The 27039-nt window shown below is 35.7% G+C and overlaps 1 protein-coding gene across 1 annotated transcript in view; it reads right to left on the bottom strand.

The window, feature by feature from the left end:
* Positions 1–27039, bottom strand: part of pcxa (pyruvate carboxylase a) — a 224914-nt gene that overhangs the window by 76807 nt on the left and 121068 nt on the right. The window contains 1 exon segment of the mRNA NM_001328356.2: positions 10647–10829. Coding sequence (NP_001315285.2) covers positions 10647–10829 — 183 coding nt within the window.

Here is a 27039-nt window from a genome sequence, read left to right as displayed (position 1 = left end):
AAAGCATGTTAAATTAAAATCTGAAATATTTTACGTGATAAAATTAAGGTGATTTAATATTCAAGATTACGTTATTTTACCTTTTTTATATTAATTGGTCTTTAACTTAATATTTTCAGATTTTTCAAAGTATATTTATTAATTCTTGTACTTTTACCATAATTCGACATAAACCATTTGGCAGAGGTTGATATTTTAGAAATTATGGGATGTGTTAAAAAAATGCAGAGTGTGTTAAAGTGACATCGGGAGTTAAGATTTTTTTTCCTTGGTGGGAAATGAAAGGGTAAACAATAGTTTCATTTTGGAATCACAGGTTGCTAAATATGCTTAAAAAATGTAAGTGAAACAGGTGAGAGTGCAATAATATAGAAATTCAATAACTCTAAATAAAACATGATCGTTTTGGTCAACTATTTCCGTGTGTATTTTTAACCTACAAGAAAGTTTATTCTTGTGATAACAGTAACTGTAAGTGAGCGTGTAATGTAATATAATAAAGTCATAAATAATGCGTCTACTTGTTTCTTGATATATCATCTAAAACAGCCTTTAATAAAAAACGCACAAGCAGCCTGCTGTTGCCATAGAAACCTTCTCAGAAATCTAGTCTAATTCTATCTAAGTTATAATCCAACTTCTGAATCATTGTTTGAATCTGCTGTGACGCTGCTGAAACGCACAAACACACACTTGCACGCACACACACACACACACACACACACACACACACACACACACACACACACACACACACACTTTAAAGATCCATAGAACATCTTGATTAGCGCAACTGACACCAAACTAAGTCACACTTTCATCCTGCCAATTTAATAATTGCACTAGCACGCAGTTGTAAATAAAATAATCATCTAAATGGTAAATTAGCAATTAGCAGTTGTTCTCCATTACGGATTCTGATGGCCAAAGCATCCATTAGTCCTGATATCTCTGGAAAACAACAAACCCAAAGAGCCAGACAGATACCGGTTTCTCCATTTTATCTCCGCAAATGGATGGCATAACCACACACCATTATTTGAACAGTTAATTAAATCTTGTGGCGGCACTACTAGATAAATTGGCTATTTGAAGACGCCTAATAAAAACAAGGGAGCTCCCGAGCCCCAAAGGAGAAGAACGGCCTCCCTCCTGTCGAGTGCAGCAACGGGAACAAGTGAGAGAGGGTGAATTTGAGGGAAAAAAAAATAGATAGAAAAAGCATGTAAGCGACTGCGACAAAAAAAATGTGTTGTGTTAATGCGGTGAAGCAGGAGAGCGAGATTAATCAAACGTGGAAGGAAGTGAGAGCCTGTAAATTAAGGCAGCAGGAGAGGTTTGAACTTCGCGCATATCCTAGAGCGCACTTCATCAGTCTTCATTAAAAGCAGGCTCCAGCTTCGGCCATGACGCCTAGCAGCTTGAAGTGATTCTCCCAATTCTTCTGAGGCCAGGTTCTCTAGTCACGCTTGGGAATACAGCCCAGAGGGTAATCGTGGACTTTCCTGATTGTGGAGAGTGCAAGATGCGGAGAGGCGTAAAGAGAAATATTAGGGTGGAATGACAGAGTCAGTGCAAGGCAATTTTCGGAGATGTTCTGTCACAAACTTTACTCTAGCTCTGGGGGAATTTAGATGAGAGAAACACGAGCAAATGGACAGATCTTTCCTGGGGAGGAAGAAAAATATATATCCTGAAAGGTATTTAAAGTCATGTTGGAGCAATTTTTAAGATTTGTGAAAAGGGCGAGATGGAAGGAAGATTAGGCGGAGACGGTGAGAGAAAGTGCTAGAAGGAAAAGCGAGGCAGTGCTTTAAAAGCTTCCATGATGGCTGACTTTTCAAAAATTCACTACACCAATATGCATCCATTTCCCCTCATGCCATGCACTCAGATCCTACCAAACTGCCTCCCTGACTAAGGCAGCACACTAGCTAAATGAGAATGTAGTAATAATCATAATCAAGTATGCTTACGTGGTCTTTGAAAGTTTGATTTCCAACAAACAGTACTAAAAGCAGGCAGTAATCTTTTTAAAATGTACCATATTATACACTGTCAGGAAAAGTACAAAAGTACAAAAAAGCTGTACTTTAAGGTCAGTGGTTTTCCTGATAAGGGGCACACAGCTGAGGGGGATTAACCTTTTTTTGGCAGGGGTCTCATTAGTTGCCTGCTGCTCGGCTGCCATTTTTCAGAATGAAGATATATTCAAGAAACTGAACTGTAAGATGGCCATCAAAAGAGCTGCAGACGCTATTTTTACACTCAGCTTTGTTAGATAAACCTGTTTAGCTGGTTGCAAATGCCAATATCAATAATAATACCTATAAAAGTAACTTAATGAATTTATTCATGTAGATATGGGTAAAATGTAGCTATTTCAATAACAATTAGAAACGACACAAGGGCAAGATATTTTCCATAGAGATCTTAAATTTAAGGGCATTGTCTAAAGTGACTAGATGTTGTGACCTAGCGGCAACATCCTGCTCTTCATCATGAAGCCAATACGGAAGTAACTGAAACTGCAATTCATCGACTGGCCTTTGGGGGCTGTCTCCAGGAGCTCCAGATGTACACTGACTGCAATGCTAAATTGGCCAATTTTACAGCTGATTAAAATATGTTTACTGCATGGTACAAAAGATGATTTGGGTACATATAGCTAATATTACCCTTCATGACAACTGATTTTTTTCATAATGCAATGGTTTCATTTATAGTATGTTATATCAAGTCTGCATAATTAAGGGTGTGGCCACTTGAGTGTACATTTGTGTGTACCTTAAGTATAGCGACAGCAGCAAATTTTGATCTAGTGGATAGATAAAAAAATAATAATAATAAAAAAAAAGTCTAATTTTTTGAAAAACACTGATTGCTTCCTGTGAGGGTTAGGTTTAGGGGTAGGGGGGACAGAAAACATAGTCTGTACGGAATTAAATAAATATTAATTCCTAAAACTAAACAACTAAATATTCCTAAAACTAGGGAGATGGTTAGTGATTTTAAAGAGAGAGAGAGAGCACAAAGCAAAACTCATCCCACATAAATGAATGGGGAGCAAATTCAGTTAGTAACGAATTAAAAATATTTGGGTGTGAAGTTAGGCAAACTTAAGTGGGATGTACTGTCCGGACTGACTGTATAAGGAAAAAACTTCAACAGAGAATGTACTTCTTAAAGAAACTATTGTCTTTTAATCTTGACAACACATTGTTGATCATGTTTTATGGTGTTTTATCAAAAGTATTGCAACATTCTATGTGATCTGTTGGTATGCAAATGCTTCTGAGGCCCAGAAGGGGTCACTGGGGAAGGTGGTAACAACAGTCAGTAAGTTGTTGGGAATAAAACTAAAGAGCAATGACAGTATAAACAAAGAAAGATAACTAAATAAGGCTATCATGACTGTCAATGATGAAAGACGGCCTTTATCATACACCTTGCAATTGTTACCATCAGAATGTCGATATTGTGTTTCCAGATGTGTAAGAAATAGGACAAAATCATCATTTATACCAAGCAATTAAGGTTTTAAATAGAATTCATATATATTTGTTTATTTCTTTGCCTCATGTGCTATGTTAATACAAAAATTTTTGCAAAGCTCCCTTAGAATTTGGCCAAACAAGTTTACTTACAGGTAGTATAATTAATTTTGAAACAACTTAAATAACTCTTATTAGGCTAACTAAAAATAAATAAATAAAATTATTACTGTACCTGCACTTCTTGTCAATTGCTCTTCTTTCATCATCAAATTCTCTTTCTCTATCAAAATATCAGTTTCTCTTACTATCCTCAAAAGCTACTCTTTTCATTTTAGATTGTGTCAATACGGAAAGTTGAAAAAAGCAAGCAGCAACTGATATTGCTGTGTGTGCATAATGAATAATTTTCTCAGACAAGTAAATTTACTGAAGGTTAAAGTTCTAAATTAATTCCCAATATGTACACATGCATTATTAATCTCATGTCTAATATGCTGAAAGCAGATCCAGTAGTGCTTCCTTTCTTGTCATGTTGGCATTTATTAATTACATGAATGAGTTTCATTGGAAAACAAGGAAATCAAACCAAAAAAGTTAATTTGATTAAATCCACAATTAATTTTGCCAGTTACTTAACATTTTAATCATCAAAAAGCTATAAAATATTAAATCTTCAGTTAACTATTTACATCTCATAACCATTGCGTCTCTCTGGTATTTCTAATTTGAACTCAAACATTTAGCCAGACAACTGCTGGAGCATCTCGTGTTACTTTAATAATATACAAGAACAAAAGTGGAGTTCAATCATTCATTTTCCTTCGGCTCAGTCCCTTATTTATCAGGGGTCGACAAACTATTGCGGCATTTGTTTGACGTCAGGATGACCCTACAGCCACAACCCAGTACTGGGAAACACTAATACACGTTCCTATACACTCACACACTTCTACACTACGGCCCATTTAGCTCAACCAATTCACCTATATCGCATGTGTTTGTACTTTGGGGAAAACCGAAGCACCCGGAGGAAAGCCAAAACTCCTTACAGAAATGCTAACTAGTCAAGTCAGGTGACCAGTGACCTTCCTGCTGTGAGGCGACAGTACTATCCATTGAGCCCCCATGCCACCTTAAAAGTGGAGTTAAAGGTGCAGTAGGTGATTGTCTTCAGAAACATTTTTTGTTGTGCTGGTTAAGTCTCTTCACATTTTTATAGTACTGATTAAAGTAAATGATCTAAATGTATTTATATGTATTTTTATATTCTGGGTAAGGCATAAGCCTAAAATGTTTGTCTAATTAAAAATCATCAGGCCGACAAATAACTCCATTACGACAGATAACTCAAATTGTCTGTCAACAAATGTGAATTTGTATTTCTGCACAGCCTCTTGACGTAAATAAATGCATCATTTGCACATATATAAAGCATGGCCACCTACAGCTGACAGAGAGAGAAAAATCAGGCAAACTCTGCATCAACCTGAAAGACTTCTTTCTAAAAGACCAACATGGTCTTCTACCTATAAAAGAAAGATGGTTTTTGACAGAAAATGCAAACTTCCAAAAAATGCAAAATCAAAACTTCTAAATCCTGAATTAATATCGGAATTAGTTTTGCACGCTGGAGAGAAATGACGTAATGCAGTTCAAAACAACGATCTGAAGGGTGACACCATGGCTAAAGTATTACTTTTAGACAGGTAAGCTATGTTTTGAACCTATTTCAGCCACGCAAAGCTTCTGTAGATTGTGGTATTGTATATAAATGTGTTTATATGCACAGAGGTGTTTTTCAGCCACTGAAAACATCTGACGAAGATAGACTATTTTCAAGTTCATGGGATACCTTTTACAGCATCAATGATATAGTCGGTTAAATATACCTACAATACTGTAAGCATTCGTTTAGCTGTTCAAATGTAAAAGGAGATGAAAACAAGCGAGCTACGCAAGGATCACTGAGCAAAACTGAAAAGTCACTCCTTATCTTGATCTTAACAAAAGTGTAATGTAAAAAGATAAGTGTATTTTTGTTTTAAACACTCTTTTTACTTAGTAAATAGCACTCTTCCACCTAACCAGCTTTACTGAGGTAAAGTTTGATTTACATTTGCACATTTGATCATTTTTGAACAGTGAAAACTTGTAAAACGCTCCCACTTTAACACTACATTGAATATTAAGTCTGATATAGCGTGTATAGTAGTATGACTTCAAAACAACATTAGCACTGTTTAACTGACAGTAAACAATGTTGTATTTTATAGTCACTGTCTGATTATATGATTTCTCTATTTAGAATATGCAAACAATACTTTTCTGAAATTATATTATTAAGGAGAAAGTCTGAATATGCGAATATAAAACCCACTTAACCCCAAAGTGAGTTTTGGGGAAATATAATTCCAACACCCGCTGGCCTATCAACAACTACGCTGGACAAAAAGCATGTCTCCAAAGAGATTTCTAAATGGTGAGTGGGTTGTATATCATCATCAGATGACTTGAGGCATGGCTTTGGACAGCAGGGAAGGGATGTAAAATTTTCAAAGCTATTATGCTAACGTTAGCGTTCAATCAGCTCCTCTACTGCACCTTTAATACCACAAAATTACTTCACAGCTTCTATCATCTAAACCTCAGAGAGAAAAAATACAGAGGTCCAAAACCTCAAAGACCTCAAATGTGTGTGTGACCATTCATGACTGAGTATTTTTTGACAGAACGTTCCTTTTCCAGTGAACCATGCCTTTAAAAACCAGTGAGATGTCTAAAGAAAAAATAAAATACTGAATTCTACAAACTCACCGAGCAGGCAAAACAAAGATGGATTCACTTAATAGTCTCCAAAACAAATTTCTGAAGACGCTTACAGGAAAGCTCCTTCCCTAATGGTTTATGTAAACACATTTATTTTATTCAGGCTGATTAAGTGCAAACACTCCATGACAACTTCTCCCATCCGCAACCCCTCCTCATCCTCGCAAATCGGCACATCAGAAAATACTGAGGTCTGTACCCTTTATCCGAGAGTGCCATTAGTGCCATTACTCCAACTCTGATCACATTATGCTGATAAATACCGTATTATCTGAGGCTTGTTCCCATCTATGGTCTAACGTGACTCATCTGCTGTGCTCAGGTTTGTGTGTGGGAGATCTAAAAAAAAAATAAATAATAATGAAAACCTCAAGATGTTCAAAATGGAAATGTTTTTAGCTCCAGTTCACTCAGAATCTGATCAGAGCCTCAGATGGCAGCCAGCATGACGGTTGACAAGACTGTGAAGTGTCTGCTGCTCAGATGTGCTTCAAAAGAACAACACATTTAACAGGGGGAAACGGGAATCCATAGGATCCATCACGGAAATAAACCACTTCTCATCTGATCACTTACTCCGTCTCAGTTTGTCACGTCTGGTGTCCCGTGTTCCTGTCGAGCTTGCCTTTTCATGGAAAGTTCTCTTTTTTTGCCATTGTGCATTCATGCTGGCTATTATAAGAGAGTGAAGACGATAAACTACAAAGCCTAAATGAATATTAATCAGACGATGCCGTGTTTTTAATATTCATGAACTAAGCTGTTTACAGGTTACTTTGCCCCCAAGTAAAAATCCTGTTATCCTGCGCTCGTCTTTGGAACACAAATCAAAATGTTTAATCAAATCTGAGAGACTTCGCTTTCATTAAAAGTCTATTCACCCAAACTTCTGACACTCATGATGTTTGAGCATCTGTGACCAAAATCCTAAAGCATCATTGCTGATCAATGTGTAAACGTAAATAAAGGCCTCAAATAAATCAGTTTATAGTATAAAGTGATCGTCTTTCATCTGAAGATTTGGATTAAGCCATTTAAGCCTTATGGATTTATTTTTAGCCCTTTTCATGAACATTGAGTCATTGTTAAAACTTGAAGACAGTATGTATACTTTGTAAGTTTATTCTTTATGCTTTATAATGCATGCAAAATAATAGTTTGCAATGACTGGTTATATTGCAGTGCATCTTACAGGTTTGAAATATATTACGGTGGTAGCCAGATTGAAAGACACCTTTACGCACAGCACATAAATGACCAAATAAATGCACCAAAAAATAAATAAATAAATGAATAAATAAATAAAAAATATATAGATAGATAGATAGATTTTATTTGTTTTAACTGTATTATTTCTATTGTTATTTTATTATCTATCACTTTCTTTTCTTTATTGGCATGACATTTTGTAGAGTATTGCCAAATCATTTTAGATATGTATAAAATAGCCTATATAATACATTCACCGGCCACTTTATTAGGTACACTCGTTGATCTTTATTAGGACTATCGTTCAATCATTCAACTGCTCGTTAATGCAAATTTTTAGTCAGCCAATCACATGGCAGCAACTCAATGCATTTAGGCACAAAGACATGGTCAAAACGTTCTGCTGCAGTTCAAACTGAGCATCAGAATGGGGAAGAAGGTGATTTAAGTTACTTTGAATGTGACATGGTTGTTCAAGCCAGACAGGCGGTTTTGAGTATTTCAGAAACTGCTGATCTACTAGGATTTTTCACACACATGCCTTGTTAATGTTAGAGGTCAGAGGAGAATGGCCAGACTGGTTCCAGAAAATAGAAAGGCAACAGTAAGACAAATCTCTGAACGCACTTCGGGCGAATGGGCTACAGCAGCAGCAGACCACACCGGGTGCTACTCCCGTTGCCTGGTCTGGTGAGTCTTGATTTTTGCTGCGACATTCAAATGGTAGGGTCAGAATTTGCCATCAATAACATGAACATTGACCCAACCTGCCTTGTATCAATGGTTCAGGCTACTGATGGTGGTGGTGTAATGGCGTGGGGGATATTTTCTTGGCACACTTTGGGCCCATTAGTAACAACTGAGCATTGTGTCAACGCCACAGCCTATCTGAGTATTGTTGCTGCCTTTGTCCATCCCTTTATGACCACAGCATACCCAGCTTAAGATAGCTACTTCCAGCAGGATAGCATGTCATGTCAAAGCTCAAATCATCTCGGACTAGTTTTTTGAAAATGACAATGAGTTCACTGTACTCAAATGGCCTCCACAGTCACCAGATGTCAATCTCATTGAGCACCTTTGAAATATGGTTGAATGGGAGATCCACATCATTTATGTGCAACCGACAAATCTGCAGCAACTGCATCATGCTATCATGTCAACATGGACCAAAATCTTTGAGAAATATTTCCAGCACCTTGTTAAATCCATGCCATGAAGGATTAAGGCAGTTCTGGTCTGGGGGTCCAACCAGTACTAGTAAGGTGTACCTAATAAAGTGGCTGGTGAGTGTATATTAACATCATCACATTAATAAAATATACAGCAAATGAGAAATAAATGACAGAAAAAGAACGTATAGTAAAGTTTTTCGGAGTCATTTATTAAAGAATGAATTATTCAGTGTTTCTCTCGCTCTCATGGCAGTGTGTGTGCAGTCAGCTGTGAAGCCAAACGAAAGTAGGTTTAAATAAAAAGGTAATGTAAATACGCTTACAATTAATGAAAACTTTGAAAAAGCCAAGGCAAAATAAGAGATCTAGAAACCCTGGCCGGATACATTTTAAGTGCCAAAAAGGCATGTCTATGTGGGTCTGCAGAGCACGTGACAGTGGGAGAGATGATAGTTCTTACACACACAAAACCAGCAGTAGCCTACAAAATGGGTAAACGAGAGGCATTTTTCCCACTGGTTAATTGATTGCAGATATTTGGTTGTTTTAGGCGGATATAAAAAATTTAAAAATTTAAAAAAAAAATGTAAAAGGATGATACTAACAGAAATAATAATACATTTTTGAAATGTGTTGCCAAATATACTTTGGCGGCAGTTGATATACCTGGGTGGTCCAAGTAAAGTCCATGTGTGGGAGGCCCTGTATGGCATATGTAAATACATTCTTGAAACATGACTACAAGGGACATGTGTTATAACCATTTCATGACATTTTACAGCTGCTAAGAACAACAAAAACCTACGTTAGTATTTAAAAATGAATGTATCTAAAAATATATATTTTTTTAAGTAAACCCTTTTTAAGATCTGAAACTTGGCAGATATAACAATTTGAGAGCTAAAATTCTTGACAACTTAAGTGGATAATTTTTGTGTTTTTACAGGTATTCATGAAACGATACAACACATTATAACGTTGTCTATAAGGCATTATGCATTACAGCTGCATACACAATACATCATTTCAGCATCCATATTGCAACGCGAGATTCGGCAATAGTCACATCACAGGACCTGCATAGTCAAGTAGGGATTATAATAACAAGGAACCACATTTCAGAATCTGAGCCATTGCAAAGTTTAACCCTAATAGAGTGAAAGATTTTCATTTGGATGTGTTTTAAGAACATTTGACTAAGATATCAAATGGAATTAAGACATTTAAAGTTTATAGATTTAACAAAGATTGATTGTATTTAGCGGTTTATAGAATTACGAATATAGAGTTATTTTACATTTAAATTTACAGAATATTGAATATTGTTTTTCAGTGCTGTTAGACTCCACAAAAACGCATAAAACAATAAATATTTTTTTTTTTATCTTTGGTCTATTTTTTATCTGTGCTTGCAAATTATTTGTTTTATACAAAAATAAAATTATGTAAAATTACAAATTCTTTCAGTTATTTAGGTCATTGTGTATGAACTGTGTTGATATCACAATATATATTGTAGAAAACAAAATATTGCAAAGTCAGTTATTTCCAATATCATGCTGCTCTAATATATTAGAGCATTAAGAATAACATTACAAGGCACTAAAAACACAGGCTTCAATGAAAGTGTTACCTAAATATCAATAGCAGTGTTCTAAAACCAATTATTAGTTTGGAATGACATGGAAAAATGCTTACAATTTTCATTCTGTGGTGACCTGATCTTTTGTGTTTTATGAATGCATTTTTTCATAACTAAAGGCATGACATTTGCTCTGAATCCATTTGAGCAGCTCACTATAATAATGACATCCAATCTCAGTGTGTTTCTGACACCGCAGCACCTTTAAATGTGCAAGTGAAATGATTTCCAAAGGTCTCTGGTGATCTGGCTGGCCCTGATCGTTTATGCAAGCAGTGTTTTGGAGAAAAGCCTTACCTTGACCCCACGGACGCGGAACTCCGCTAACGCTCGGCTCATTTTGGCAGAGGCCGCCGGCAGATCCTTTCCACTGGCGATGACTTTCACCAGGAGGGAATCATAATGAGGGGAGATGACGGCCCCCTGGAAGGCAGACGCGCTGTCCAGTCTGATACCCATGCCCTCTCCACTGCGAAAGACCTGCCCAAGAGGAAAGCAGAGCACGCTCAGAATACAGATTTACACTAATCGTCATGTGTGCGCTGGAGGGGCTGCTCTAAAATATTACACTTCAGACATGCACAGTTTTAAACAGTACAAACAAACCAAACACACTTTATTTTGACACACTGCTTTTTTTAACATAACACTTTCACTTATAATGTTGGATCCTTAAATAATTCACAGCCAACACACACCAGATGCAGAAGTTGTGTGTATTTTTAAATGTTTCACACATATTTCCTTAAATTTAGACAGCTTTATTTTCACTGTACATCTGTTTGTTTTTACAAAATTATTTAATATTTAAATTAAATATTTAGTGTTCATTATTTTCTGTTGGTTTATAACCATATATGAAGACGCAGCAATACTAATTGGTCTTTTGTTACTTTATTTTAGATGTTCTTGGGATTTTTTTATATAAAATTATTACAAAATAAACAAACATTGAAAAAAAAAAAAAAGATCCATATACAAATTCAAATGTGATCATTTACATTTTTATTATTAGTAGTAGTAGTAGTTGTAATTGACGTTGTTGTCCTAAATATTGGTTTTAAAATTACATCAGACTGATGTATTGAAGTAGATTAAGGCCAAATCCCAATTCAAATTTGGTACAGCACCCTTCAAAAGGGAAAGGGATTCAAAATTTACCCACTGTAAAAAGCTCATTCCCAATCACTAGAAATTTCTGACATTCGAGTGTCAGATGTAAAAGTATGTTGTGGGACTACTACACACGAGTTATTATAAGGGATTATAGATTTTATAGACCTTTTATTTTAGCGTATTTTCAAAAGAAATATAGCAGTAAAACACGAACGCCGTTATGAATATAATAAAACATATGATTGTTATAATGACAAAAAAATATATAGAATAATTTGTGCATTATCTGACACGGGTGCAGCTATACTGCCAATGTGGCTAGTGCTGGGAAATTCTTACCCCTTGGTTTCGAGTGTGGTCCTGAAAAATTTCCCTTTCGAGGGGTATCTAGCCCTTCCCCTTAGGCCTACACTTTCAAGCTAAAAAGATTTGGGAAACCCCTACCCCTTCACATGAATGCACAAAACGAGGGGTAGGTAAGGGGTAAGGGGAAGGCTAAGGTGTAGAATTGAGATTTGGCCAAAGTGTAATTACATTATCATCATCATCATCATCATCATCAACAGCTGATTTTTGATCACATTTATTTCAGCTGAAAATAAAACTGTATGTTATATTACTATCAAAAGCTTTTCATGAGCTAACAGCTCCTCTAGTTTGTGTATTTTCCATGCCAATTCCATGAAATTAAAGATGCTTTTTTACTGCATGCTATGGTATGGTTCAGCATGACTTGGTTCAATTGAGTTCAGTTTTGTTCATCTTGGTTAGCATTTCCACTGCAGTTCAGTACCACTTAAAGTAGGTGAGATTATTGCTATAGGCCGCAACAAACAAATTTTACACTCACTCTGATAGTGATACTGGTAGGGACCTTTATCTCTGACCAGTCGGTGAACAGCAGTGTGTATAAGTCACTTTTTGGTAACAACACTGCATGCTGGGTACTAGGGATGTCCAGATCCAATCGCGTTATCGGAAATCGGGTCAACTATGCGTTTTCAGACTCTATCGAAATCGAACGTTTCCTCCCAATCAGTACTCAAATATTCATATAAACCTAGGATTGCCTGTAGGGTTTTTAAAGTTGAGGTGCTATTTGTTTTTATATGATTTTTTATTTTTTTAAATATTTACTGTTGTACTAAAGTCCAAAAATAAAGAATTTGTTATTTATTACTTGATGGTTCAAGCTACCTCACAGAAGTACTCTGTTTGATAACGGAGTTGTTGAATGTTAAAATAAAGTGAACTAAATAAAAAATAAGCAACATCCTGGATCAGGTTTTTCACTCTTCTATATTCTTTTATGTATTATAGAAGTATCAGATATCAGTAGATACTCTAAATCAGGGGTCACCAATCTCGGTCCTGGAGGGCCGGTGTCCCTGCAGGGTTTATCTCCAACGTGCCTTAACACACCTGCCTGGATGTTTCAAGTTTACCTAGTAAGACCTTGATTAGCTTGTTCAGGTGTGTTTCATTGGGGTTGGAGCTAAAATCTGCAGGACACCGGCCCTCCAGGAACAAGTTTGATGACCCCTGCTCTAAATCAATTGATGTGGACTCGAGGACAAAAAAACCTGATCGGGACATCCCTACTTGAAACCTCACTGTGCTATACCATGCAATGGATATGCACATACTGTACATTCCATGGAAATGTGTTCAGTGGCACTCGGTTCTCTAAAACACTTCAGACATCCCCTAAAATAAACCCAACATGGGTGCAGGAGACTTTGCCTGAGAGCCACTAATGGTTGCAGTTACTCAAAGGTGAACAGGTAAAAACTAGTGGTTAAAATGCTTCGCTTGGGTGCAATTGAGCAATCTAACAATACCGCTCTTGAAGATGAGGAGCACAGGAGGCGGATCTGAGTTGCGGGAGGTTTCAGAAAGAAAAAAAAACATTTTAAAATCTAACATTTCACAGACAGCTGCCCCTTGAACTGTACAAACATTCATCCGGCAAAAAATAGAGCAACCGTCGACACAAGTACCTCAGGGGAGTGTGCAGGCAATAAGAACAAATTGAGGAGAAGAAAAAAAAAAAAAAAAAACACAGACACACAAACATGCGCACAAAAACCGGCAACTGGCAGCAGTCATTTACTGTTGCAATTGTGCTCAGTCTCAGCCTCTGGCATCCACATTACAATCATCAGCACAGTAATATTGATGTGCGCAGCAGAGATGCAGGCACCGGCGGAGGTATTGTATATGTGGGGTGGTACTGAGATATAATGAGAACTGAGAAATAAACAGAAACAGATAAAAAAGAAAGATGCAGAGGCCTTGGCTTCATTAGGGTAGAGGTTTTAGTAATGGCAGCGATTGTGCCTCTGTTTATGACATAAGACATGCTAATGAACAGTCAATCCACCGGAGATTATACAAGCATCGCCATGGCAATCCAAAACAGTAATTTGATATCCCTCAAATTGAGTGGAAATTTGATTTGACGCCGTTTAATGGCTTCTGCCACCCGGCGAGACGACCGTCACAGAGATAAGACAGCATTTCTGTGTCATTTACACCCTGAACGGCTGTAATGAGTGGAAGAACGCAAATAATGGTTTTTATTACCAAAAAGCCAACATGAAACCAAAACTGATGGCATCTGCTTTCTGGAAAGGGTAAAGGAATAAATTTCATAGTGTTCATGCTCAAGATTTTATGCTAGTTTACATTTATATGTATTTGCAGCGAATACTATCTGATGTTTCTTCAATGCAGACCTAATTCATTACATTTTTCACAACTCCTAAATTAACTTTTTTAAAAGGTCATATGTAGATAAACAAACAAACATGAATGAATAAATGAAAATAGTAGGGGCGTCAAAATTAATTGTTTCTTCTGTGCACTATGATGCAGATGTGGACAATTCGGTATCAGTTCACTAATAGATCATAACCGGTTATTACGTACTGACGTCATTATCTCATATGCAAGCCATGCGCGCACCTCTCCCAATATGCACACATCTCCATTGGAAATAATGTACTTGTGTGCGGAAAAGATGCAATATGTCAAGGGTTTGCAGCTATAGTTAATCCAACATGCATGCGTATTGGCATAACTGTTAAGTTGCAGCAGCTTTTTACCGTACAACAGAAATGCGGCAATGGGAAACCTTTAACGAATAAAAGCAGGGTTAATAATGAAATCGGCTATCGCATATCTATTAATGATATCAGTGCGTTGTACAAAAGGCCCTTCGACAAACATATCCAAATGTTTTCGGCTGCTCGCATCACTCTCTTAGTGTCAGGTGACTCACTCTCTGTGCAGCATTTACTGTCACTGCAGATTGTGCTGTATTGAACAGACACGCGTCACTTCATAACTATTGCCACCATTTTTTAACTGAACACTATTTGGAGGGCCGGAACAAAATGCCACCAATTGAATAGCCCTGGTCAATATTAATAACCTCCCTGATTGGAGATTCAGCAACAGGTTAATCTGCCATTTGAGAGTCTTTCATGGAGAGAAACCTCCTCAGGTCTTTGCATAATCATCCATTCAGAAGTTAATTACCAAATATATTGATATAAGTTCACATTGTTGCTGATGATGTGTAACATGGAAAACATTCATCAAATATTTTCAAGTTGGCTAGATATTATTTAATAGTCATTCAAACAACCTTACCGAACCTTCTTGTCTGCCATGTTTGTAGTTTATTTATAGTTTTTACCCCAGTTTGTAGTTCTAATCGAATTCACGTCTAATGCAAATTGTATTTTGGTGCAATTTTAGTGGTTAGAGTATGGATGCTTTGAAATTTACTGGAAATAGTAAACCATCCGAGAACTTTTGGCATACTCTTTTCAACATACTTTGGTTTGGCCATACTAATTCCATTTTCGAATACTATTTAGGATGGATGGTATGCGAATTGGGGTGCAGCATGAGATTTAATGCACAGATCTGTTTTGGATTGACAGATTTTTGTTGTTTTGTTTATAATAATGGGGCTTTTCACAGTTGCACAGTTTAACCCTGGGTCACTGTAAACCTCCATTAAACTAAACCTGGATTATCTTGCCTTATAATTCCTATGTTTTACCTAGTTTTTCCCCCTCATGAGTTGACTTTTCTAAGAAACTAGCATTCATTTCCATTACAGTAAATGAAAAAATTACCAGAAACAAGAAAAATACTATTATATCATTATCCAACAAGCTCCACGCTGAACCATCCGGCTCAGCTGTGCCCAGAAAAATGAGACAGGGCAGCCATAACAGCGATCTAAAGCTGTGTACTTGGCTTTTCATCATCAGATAGATGCTTTAGGACAGGATTTCTGTTGAAGCGCCACTGATCTGGGTCACAGCAAGACTTCTGGAGGAAGTGTGTATCACAAAGAGATCTGAAAAGGAAGGAAGGCAAGCCAAAGCTCTGCATGGGTCAGTCTTATTCTCTCTCTTTGTTCTCCTCATCTCCCATTCTGTTTTTCTGGCTGGTAATTATGAAGCTAGGGAGCAGGTCTGAAATAGATGCCGAAACTGACGCTCATCTTCTTCAGCACCAGGGGCTCGAGTCAAATGAGAGCTTGAAATACAATTACAAACCTCTACCCGGCATGCTGGTACAACAAAACTGAACTGGCAAACACTAAGGGATTCTGAGTGTGATGGCATCGTATATAGACATCAATAATTATAAAAAACAAAAACAATTATTAAAAAAAAAAAACTTGCTTCGGTTATTTGTGGCTAATTGTTCTGCTTTTTAAACTGAGCAGCTTTTATTAAACTATATTATTTTGTTTACTTGTTTTATTTATTTCCCCTATGGGAAGTTAGAGGTTGCTGAGGGAGGTTGCTGTTTATTAGGGTAGTGATAGTAGTAATAGTAATAACAAGATGATAATGGTGTTAAACAATGAACATTAACATGATTTTAAACAATGATGATGTTTCAAATTAACCTTGCAATTTACTGATTTGATGTTCTATGCAGAAAATACAATAAAAAATATCAATAAAATTGATGGATACATAGAAAAACAAGCTCTTGCTACTTTAAAACACGTTTGCATTTATGTGCATCTATGTTAGACAACAAAACTTTGGGGTCACTTACATTCATCTAATGGGGTGGGGGGTGTTGGGTTAAATTCTCAGTTCAATTTTACATGTGACTGATTTGCAATTAACCAGATAATTTTAATCGCAGCATTGTGCAATTAATTAGATTAAACATTTTAATTGAGTGACAGCCACTAATATACATCTTTCTACCTGCCTATACATGTACATATTAGGGTTGCACACTTGTGACACCACATCGATATAGCATCGATATTGCAAAGTGCAAATCTGCAATAGTCACATTGCAGGATCGGCAATGTCAAGTTTGGATTGTTACAAACGAGGAACCACAGTTAAGATTTTAGCTGTGTCTCATATTAGAGGCTGCATCCTCCAAAGGATGCAGACTTAAAAGGTGAGTCCTTCGAAGTCCACACAGGCCGAACAGAGCATTTTAAAATGAGACTATCTAGCCTACAGAGGACAGATCTAGTCACCTAGCAATCATAACAGCTGCTGTTAATAAGCAGTAATACAATTTGTAATGACTTTTTTTTTCAAAGTGATATTAAACTTATTGTAAGCGATCTAAAGACAAAACAAGGTTCATAAAAGCTGGTTATATTTCCTTTGATCCATACATGTACACATAAACATGTAAACTGCCTATAAAATCCCTTTTTAGTAAGACATGTCATACTACTTTTGATTTTTTAACATGCGTTTACATATCCACAGAAAAAAAAACAATTTATACATTTAAAATGGAGTTTTTTTTTTGTTTTTGTTTTTAAAATCATCTGCCGTAATAAGCATGCAATGAATCTTGGGACATTCAAGGCTGCAAAGGATCTATTGGTTGTGTCTTTATTACCTGGGAAACGAAGGACACATTTGGAGGCTGCATTTGAAGGAGCCTTTGAATTTTTTTAAAATGAGACTGCCTTCGTCGCGCCGCGATGACGCAGCGCACTTCGAATGCATCCTTCGGAAGATGCATGAATTTGCTCTTAACAACGCAAAAAATAAAAATAAAAAAACGTTTTCATTTCATTCATTGAAAAATTTATTTCTTTATTTATTTATACAAAGAAGACGTGTTATTTTAGAATTCCTAATAGAATTTCTGTACACCAACTGTTAGACTATCTTAAACCATAAAAGCACTGTTTATTTCATTTATATCTTTGCTGTATTGTTTTCATGTGCTTTAATTTGTTTATTTTTTATTTGTATTTGCAAAATTATCCCAATTGATGTAAAATTATCAAAAATTTATCCAAAATAGTCATCTTGTGATATTATATTCATATCGCAACATGTAGTCGCAGAAAATCTAAATATTGCTATTTTACTTTTTACAATATCGAGCAGCCCTAATGCATACAGTGCTCAGCATATACAAGTACACCCCTTACAAATCCATCTTTTAACTTTAGATTTTTAATAGAAAGCTATACAATATTATATTTGTGCATATTACTGTACACTAGATTAGTCACACCTGAAATCTGGAGCTTTTGTAACAAAATAACTTACAATAATTGTACAAACACTAGCAACCAAAATTATATTCTAAAAAATATTAAATACAAGTTTTAAAAAGAGGAAAAGTCAAGAAGCAAAACAAAAACAAAAAAAACAATTTAGTTGAAATTTTGTAGGTTGTAATTTATTCTTGTAATATTTAGCTTGAATTTAATTGTATTATCTTTCAATTTCTAAATGTGTTTGGTGACTAAAATATTATTTTAATAAATAATATCGGGTAAATAAATCTATTTTGCCTAAATGCACCAAAATACTATATTCACTGAGAATTATGCTGAACATTGTATATATGTACACACTGATATTTGTAGCAATAGGAGTGTTTACAAACAAAGATTGATCAAGACCTTTGGCTCCAAAACGCATGGCTTACACCACCAAACACGTTTCTGGTGCCCACTGCAATGTTTAAATGAACCTGCTATTTGAGTTGGGTTGGTAACTTAGTAGGCTCTTCAAACACAATACTCCAATCTGCCAACGAATTAAATAGACATACGAATAATAAAACAGATCATAAAGCCCAGACAGCCTCGGGATGACACTTCTTTAGAAAATGTAAAAACAAAAATCCAGTCAGATGATGTCAACTGTAGGTAGACCATCAGTGGAGCAATCAATCAAAGAAAACTGATAGAGCGGGTTCAGACTAACCTGTGCAGGGCAGATTTTTCTGCAGTGATAAATGTAAGCTTAGTGACACATCTAAGAAAAAAAAACAAATATAACATTGTTGATTGCACTGCATCCGACTAGAAAACACTTTCACAATGGGAGAAACAGGAACAATACCACAGCTTGCCGCTTAACAAGTGAAAGAGCCACAAGTAGTGTTGCTTCTGAGTTAGATCAATTCTAATTTATTTATTTTTGTTTGTATCTATTTTGCAGTAGTCTCACGGATAATTGTGTGCCATTGTGCAAACATGAGTCGGCTATCTTAACACTTGCATCAGCATCCACCCATTAAATCTTGTCCAGGCTGCATTGGGTTTGCAAGTGCAGGTCTCTAGGTCAGATGAGCAGTCAAGACTGACAGAACTGGAGCACTAGGCCTGATGACAGCCATGTATGCAGCAAAAAAGGGTTGCTCATTATTTGAATTCATGAAATCGAATGATGAGTGCATGGTAAACATTTATTAATTGCTCGTAATTTATTTACACATCAAATTATGTAAAGATTTTTTTTTATTCACATTGTAAAGCTGTATTTTTTTTAGAAACAACAGAATTGTTTTTCATGTTAATCCGAGTTATTATTTCATAACCAGGGCTGTGTTTCCAAAACAACGACATTACTATCATAGTACAATGCATCGTTTGGAAAAAGTAAGGATATTAAGTAGGATTGTACTTTTTTATTATTATTATGTTTTGAAAAGTCTACGTTTTCAATGTAACGCATTCAAACCACTGCAGAAGTTCTAACCAACAGGCCCATGTCATACACAGTAGACACATTTCTTAATAAATAGCCTACTATCAATTAAAAGCATTAACTTATGCTATACTTTTGTTTACACAAGCTTTAGAGATGTAATGTCAATTCCGCTTTTAAATATAGATCACTTTCATCTTTCGTCATGAGCCACGGCTGTGTTCAAACTGGTATAAATGTTTTTGAAGTGCCATACGAACGTGAACGCAATTGTCAATATGAAGATTGCTTAAACTGAACTGTAAAAATACTTTGAAAGCAAATTACACTTAAAAGAGATGACTTTAAGGGTTTTTTATCATTCAAAGTTTAAATGTTGGAACGTTCATTGGAACGAGGAATTTGGGAAACGCCAAATCAACAAACTGTCTTTGTAACGACGGAACTTGCAACCTTAGTTAGCTGACGATGGTTTTTGGAAATGCACCCCAGCCCAAGAAATGACTATTTTATTATCCTTATTTTCCAGTTTAATTTCTGCATCTTCATGACTGGAACACCATAAACTACTGTGATAACATCTGGTACTTTTAAATGTTTCTAATATCTGGTTAATATATGGTGTAGCTAGCACATTACATATAAATTACTGTTGATTAAAATGGCAAAAGACGAGGTTGTTTAGTAAGATAAATGTGTGCTGGGGTTGATCTGGCCAAGTCATTCCAACAATGAAAACAAATGGTAAAGTAAAAATTAATACCTCCTAGTTAAAAGGATACCAAAAAATGAATATTCAGTCAATATTTACTCATTCTTTAGTTGTTCTATACCTGTTTGTGCTTTTTTTGTTCTTGAATAAAGTTGCAAACCTGTAACCACAGACTTCCACAGCATTGTCTTTTCCTCTTATCCAAGTCAATGATTACCCGCTTTAACAGAGAACTTATAAATGACACCTTATAGGTACAATACTTCCCAACAACTGATATTCCAACCGCTTTCATTTATTCCATTCTTTTTGCTGAATAATATTGAAAGCAAACATAATATTGTATTATCTTGAATACAACAGTAGGTATAAAGATTTCCTCCAGAACATATAACAAAAAAATAAGTCCGATATCCAGAGGCTACAGAATAATGTAGCTACTAACTAACAATGCTTACATATACACAAATTGTACGCCTGGCTTATATGCTTCTGAGCTAACTTACCTGAACTGTCTCCTCCACCACTGCTCTTAGCAAATGTCTAATCTGCATCATTCCTGGGCCACTAAAACCCAACTCATCCTCACTTTCATCAAAAAGAGATATACAACAAGTGAAGGGTGAGTAAATGACAGAATGTTCGTTTTTGGGTGAACTATCCCTTTAAGGCTACAATTAACAAAAGAACTCAAATTCAACTGCAATTACTTTAAACATAAATAATCATAAGAGTTCAATATCAAATGTAATACTGACACAGTCTTGCTTAAACAGAAGTGATATAAAGTTGTTCACTATATGTCTTCTGCAGCAACTTGATTTGAAATATTTCTTATGGCGGTCAAATTCTGAAGTCTTTTTATGGGACTACCAGGCGACTGGAAGATGCCCGCAGAATTTTATTAGAGTGACATCTTGAAACTTTCAGGCAGGAAAGAGAACAACAGGAGTCTGCTAGCTAAGGAAGAGAGGGAGAGAGGGAAAGAGAGAGAGAGGGAGATTTCAGCAGGTGAAGTGTAGAGTTTCAGAGAAATGATAATAGAGGGAAAGAGATCCCACAGTTTCTGAGCTCCTAGCAACCCTGCATGCTCTAACAGGCAGAAAACCATCACAGCAACCCAGGAGAGAGATGAGCGCCAAACGCTCACCCCGATTGTTTTATCTCGGAGGGAATATGAAATTTGACGCATGGAAGATTGTGTCTGGAGCATGTCAACCTAATCAAAATCACTTATTTTAAAAGAAAGATGTGATTTGGTTTGAAAGCTTGTCTTATCCGAAAGACGATGCATGATACACATTTCAGAGAGGCACTTTTTTACCTTTTGACAAAAGATGGACTGAAATTTAACTGCATATAATACCATCTAATTCATGAAAAATGCATTCGGCTGTTCTTTGGAATAAGAAATAACCCTTTTACTTTATAAAAACAGCACAGATTGCATAATGTGGGTCAATGGTACAAATGTCTGTGATTTGATTAATTGGCCGTGTGCTGTATGTGATATTATGACATTCATCACACGTCAGGCTCGGTTTGTAGCACAGGAAGAAGACTCGTGAAGACATCAGGATATCGAGTCTGGTGGAGGGAAGTATGGCTTAGTGAGCTAGATGATGTTACCTGCTATGACACAAATCATTTTCAGAAAGAGTGGCTACTGGAATTTAAAGTGGACTCAGTCCCATAAAAATAAGTTAGAGAGTAGTGGGCTGCCGGAGAACAGTGTTTTGAAACTGTTTGCTTTGGTATACATTATTAATACCTGTTTGTCCTAGTACAGCATTACAACTGCATACTATTTTAAGATCACTGACATAACACTGGAGTTTTTATAATTCATAAATTATTTTTTTATTTTGTTTCATTCAAATGCAAGTAGATTTTATGTTTCTGTAAATTTAAGCTTCAGTAAGTTATTTAAGTTTGCTTAAAATATACACATTATTAAACATGAATTATTTCAAGCAAATAAAATAAAACCTAAAAAAAAAAAAGAGATGTTTTATTTTTCATTTTTTTCAGTTGACAACAACTGTCAAAATGGTCCATTCACACGGATTCACACTCAGACACATACATGATTTCAAATTAAAGTTTATTTTATAACTCTGCTTCATGTTACTAAGACAGCTATGAAGAAGTAGATAATTACTTCAGTGTTATTAAAGGCAGTAATATATTTAGAAACAGGCTGTGTAATCATTAAAGGTGCTTGAAATTTAATAAACTTGGCATACTTGAAGTAAGTTTTAAAAGCAACATAAAAACAGATTCTTATAAAAGATTAAACAAAAATTATCCAATATGGGAGCATTTGTTTAACACTTCAGAATAAAATGTAGTTTTATTATCACAGTAATAGATTAGACAGTATTAACAAACACATTAAAAGATAGATAGATAGTAGATGGAATAGATAGATGTAATGGAAAATGGTAATCAATGTTTTACGGTTATAATTATATAAAGTTGTCTAGAAAGTCTTACAAGATTTTACAATACATCAAAATGTATTACTTAATGCATTACCCAGGGGCGTTGCTAGGGTCGAAAGGGATAAGGGGCTTAGCCCCAAAGAAGTTTTTGTAAATTATTAAGTAAATTGGAAAAATACTTGCTAATTTAAATAATTGCAGCCAAAAACGCAATTACAAGATACTGGTTGCTTTCTGAATCCCCAATAATCCAAGAATGGCTAGAAACAGTCTACTGTAAGACCTAAAAAGTTAAGGCAATTCAAACCATTTGAGGAAACCGATAGCTACAACCCATTAAAGTTCAAAAATAAATCCTAATGAGTACTGTGAACTTAATCCATTTGAGTAAACGAAGAAATTTGAGCTCAGTAAAACCTGATAAATGAAGAGAACTCAAAACAACCAAGTACTGTAAAACCCAATAAGTTAACACAACTCAAACTGTTTAAGAAAAATGATTGCTACAAACCATTTGAGTAAAAAAAAAAACTAATCTATACAAATACTTTGAACTTACTCTATTTAAGTTGAAGTAATAAGGTATTTAATTAACTCTACCTTTAAAACAAAGTTAAAAACTCTTTTCAAATGAGTAGAATTAACTTTTAGTAAATCGAGTTAAATACACTTATTTCATTTGATAAAGTTGACTGTTGGGTTTTACAGTGTATATGACATTTATGTGATGAAAACAATTAGATTCTCCCTTCGACTCTGAATTATTGCATTTAGAAATATCTGGTCCAAGTAGACTGACAACATTAGGTTGCTCCATCCAATCTTCGTATAAATATAAAAATATTACTATCCAATTCCCATCCACAGAACTAACACTTCATTGCACTCCGCCTCTTAATCCTCTCTTTAGATTAGGAATTTAGGTCACATTTTACTTTATTTTGTTTGTTGAATTTAAGTTACATGGCAACTAATTCTTATTAGATTATAAGCAGACTGTTAGGGTTAGTATAAGTTGAAAAGTTTCTTATAGTCAGTTAAATGTGATATGATATTAAGCAGGCAGTCTACTAATACTCAAACTGGCCATTAAAATAAAGTGTTACTGAAATTTACAGCAGACAATAACTTAACTAAAATTAAGCGAATTAAGAGATTCAAACTACTCTCACTGATATGTTAGTTATTAATAATATGTAGGTTACCATTTTATTGTTATTGTCATTTCATATATTTTTTTTTATGCAACTCTTGTTTTGTATTGTGCTGTTACTTTATGGCAGGGGTCTCAAACAACCTGCCCTCCTCCCTCCTGCCCACAACTGCTAATACTCGATTCAAATGGGCTCATTTTATAGAATTTCCTCATATGCTAAGTAAGGTTTGCATAAAAACTAGTTAGTACATTAGTACAATTATACTGCTGGTTGAACTGATCATGCTAAAGTAAATGTGAATATGTACATATTTTCACGCTCTTTATTGTAGTTTTACAAAAAAAAAAGAAAGATATTAAGAACAATTGCCAGTAAAGTCACTAAATTTTTAAAGTGCTTTCTGCTGTTCTACGGCTATTGCAAAATACAATTTGTTTGGGACAGAATAATAATTATATGGCTATTATTTGTAGTATTTTCATAGCAATTTAAACAAATTTTCAATTTGTACAACAAGAAACAAAAAGCTAGAGTTTTAACTAAATATATTCTGTGGAATGATGACTGAATACACAGCCATACGCACAACAACCAGATATATTTTAGCAGCTGATGAGTGACTTAAATGTGCTGATTCGCAATATCACTGGTGACAGGTAATGTTTTAAATATAAACATTGTGTCTGTTGTGCTTAGATGCATCAATTACATCAGGTTTCCACTTTTTTCTTGTACTTGAATGTTAAAATGGCTCTCCCATGAATTGTCAGTCACTGAAATGGCCCCCCTGCTTTATAGTATGTTAAAAAAAGAGAAATGTTTAGCAATGGGAAATGTGCACTCTTTTAAGTGTAATCATTGTACTATATACTACTGTATGCTACTATAAATACAAAATAAAATAAATAAATAAATCTTATTTTCCTAGTCATTTTTGTATCATGTTCTTAAACCCTATATTAATGTTTATTTTATTAAATAAATTATCTAATTTATTTCATTTAATGTTTATTTCAGTCAACAAAAATGGCTTCATTTCATGGTGTTAATTTTAGTTTTACTTATAATACCTCTGCCTCTGTAAGCAAAGAAATCTTCCTGACCAGCATATTTTAGCTCCCCAGAAATAATCAGTCCATCATTTCTGGCATTGTATTCAAGTGCAGATGTCAAGTATGACACGAAGTGGCAGATGCCGGAGACTGAGAGGTGAGACTCAGGCCTGCTAGACGTGACCTGAAGAAAGGCCAGTGGTTGCCTGCTGAGACAGAAATCTATCAGGCTAAATGCAGTCAGTGTGAGCCGTGAATGTGCTTTTGTTTGCCAGTGTGCAGTGACATTTCCACATTACAGTGAGTAATGCCACAGGCTCCTGCTCATCATTGCGCAGGTGTGTGTGTGTGGCCGCATGCATCTCACTCCATCTGGAGACAGAACCAATCAGAAGTGTGAAGTGTCATGATCTGGGAGCAGTTGAGCATCATGGGACATGCGCATACATGTGTATAAATAAAACGAAGTCATAGTCTGCGCGCTGATCCGTGTTCTTTATTTCAACCCTCGAGATTCTTCAGCAACTAGGCGATCTTAAAAATGGCCACCTGCCAATCTGGTGTTTTCCTGCCCACCCCGTCGTCTTTCCCTCATGTTTACACAGCAGCCCCTCTCTATAAACTAGGTCACCTCCTCCGTTTCCTCAGCAGCCTCAGATCGGTTTACCCTCAGTCTATGTCAGCATCTCTATTCTGCGGTCCTAAATCTGCACATGTCTGTCCTGGGGTCTGCCCTGCATCCCACCGCAAGGAGAACGCTAATCGTGGGAGTACAGCCTGCTGGGAAAACACTAGATAACCTTGGTAGCACTATATTTTATTGATCAATTTCGCATGTACATATCAAAGTCATTATATAAAGTGGGTAATAACTAGGTACAATCCAGAAACCTACAAGCCTCTTCGCAAAGAACACTATAATGCATGTCAAGTACACTTACTGTGCAACAATAACCTCTTGTTCTTCAGCACATTCATGAATCAGCAACTCAACCAACCATAAATATAAACTAGTACGCAATTGTCTGATTAAAGCAATTATTAATATATTACTTTGGCGTGTTAGTTTAATAATAAGAAGATTAAAAAATAGATTGTTTTATTTCTGCAAATTCTCAAATACTTGCAATTAGATGAAATTATGACAATCGGGTTATTAAATCAATAGTTGTGGCAAGCCTAATATCAAACTTTATTACACAACTCTTTCGAATTCTTGATCCTGACTCGTCAGTAACAATATTACAAGGTATGTTATTCCCAGATAACCATTGTTAAACGTGCTCATCAGAAAACTTTAAATCATCTTGAATGTCAGTGAATACGTTTACATCTACATGCTTGTTTATCGAGTTAGCTGCCTGTCATTCTGTTGTTTTGGCCATGTAATTCAATATTATCCTCTGAATAATGCTGTCAGACCAAGCTGGTCTTCAAAAGTAATTCACAACTTGGCCTAAAAGGTGAATCTCCTCCAGAAATGACAGCAACCTTTTGTTTACAAGTTTGTGGGCATTTGAATAGTTGGGGTCATGTATTGTGTATTATGACAGGATGGACTATACCTTGCGTTTGTTTCATGCAGATTACAAAAGCAAATAAACTTTTACTTTCAAGTGAACATGGTTCATTTAAAAGTACAGATTTTAAGCTTTATGGGAATATGGCTTTTGTCTGTGAAGCAAGTATTTGCTGAGATTGGCGCCTGTACTAGTAGGTGGGGCTTCATGCAGTATTTACATTTACACTTTTCCCCATTGAAAACTATACGATTGTCACAGCTTGTGTATTCTACAGCAATGATCTCAAACTTAATTCCTGAAGGGCCACAGCTCTGCACAGTTTAGCTCCAACCACCTCCAACTCACATCTGCTAAATAGTCTCTAGTATTCTTGAACCTTGATTGGTTGGATCATCTGTGTTTGATTAGGGTTGGAGCAAAACTGTGCAGAGCTGCGGCTCTCCAGGAATCCAGTTTGAGACCTACGTTCTATAATCTTTGAAAATACGTAAGATAGTGTATGCTCCATTCGGCTGTTTTATTGCTGATAGCTGTAAAATATTCTGCAAATAACAGCACCCATCCAGCCTCTTCACCCTTTTACCCTTGTGTATTACTCCACCCACATACAGCAACAAGCAGAGGAAACTACAGTTTGACAAATATTGCTGCTGTTAGACAACAATGTATTTTTAAGGGCTTTTAGGGGAGAATGTATCTGTCTAGATTGCAAC

The sequence above is a fragment of the Danio rerio genome, chromosome 21, assembly GCF_052040795.2.
Source record: "Danio rerio strain M-AB ecotype USA chromosome 21, GRCz13ab, whole genome shotgun sequence".
NCBI classification, from domain to species: domain Eukaryota; kingdom Metazoa; phylum Chordata; class Actinopteri; order Cypriniformes; family Danionidae; genus Danio; species Danio rerio.
This window is presented reverse-complemented; position numbering and strand designations above follow the sequence as displayed.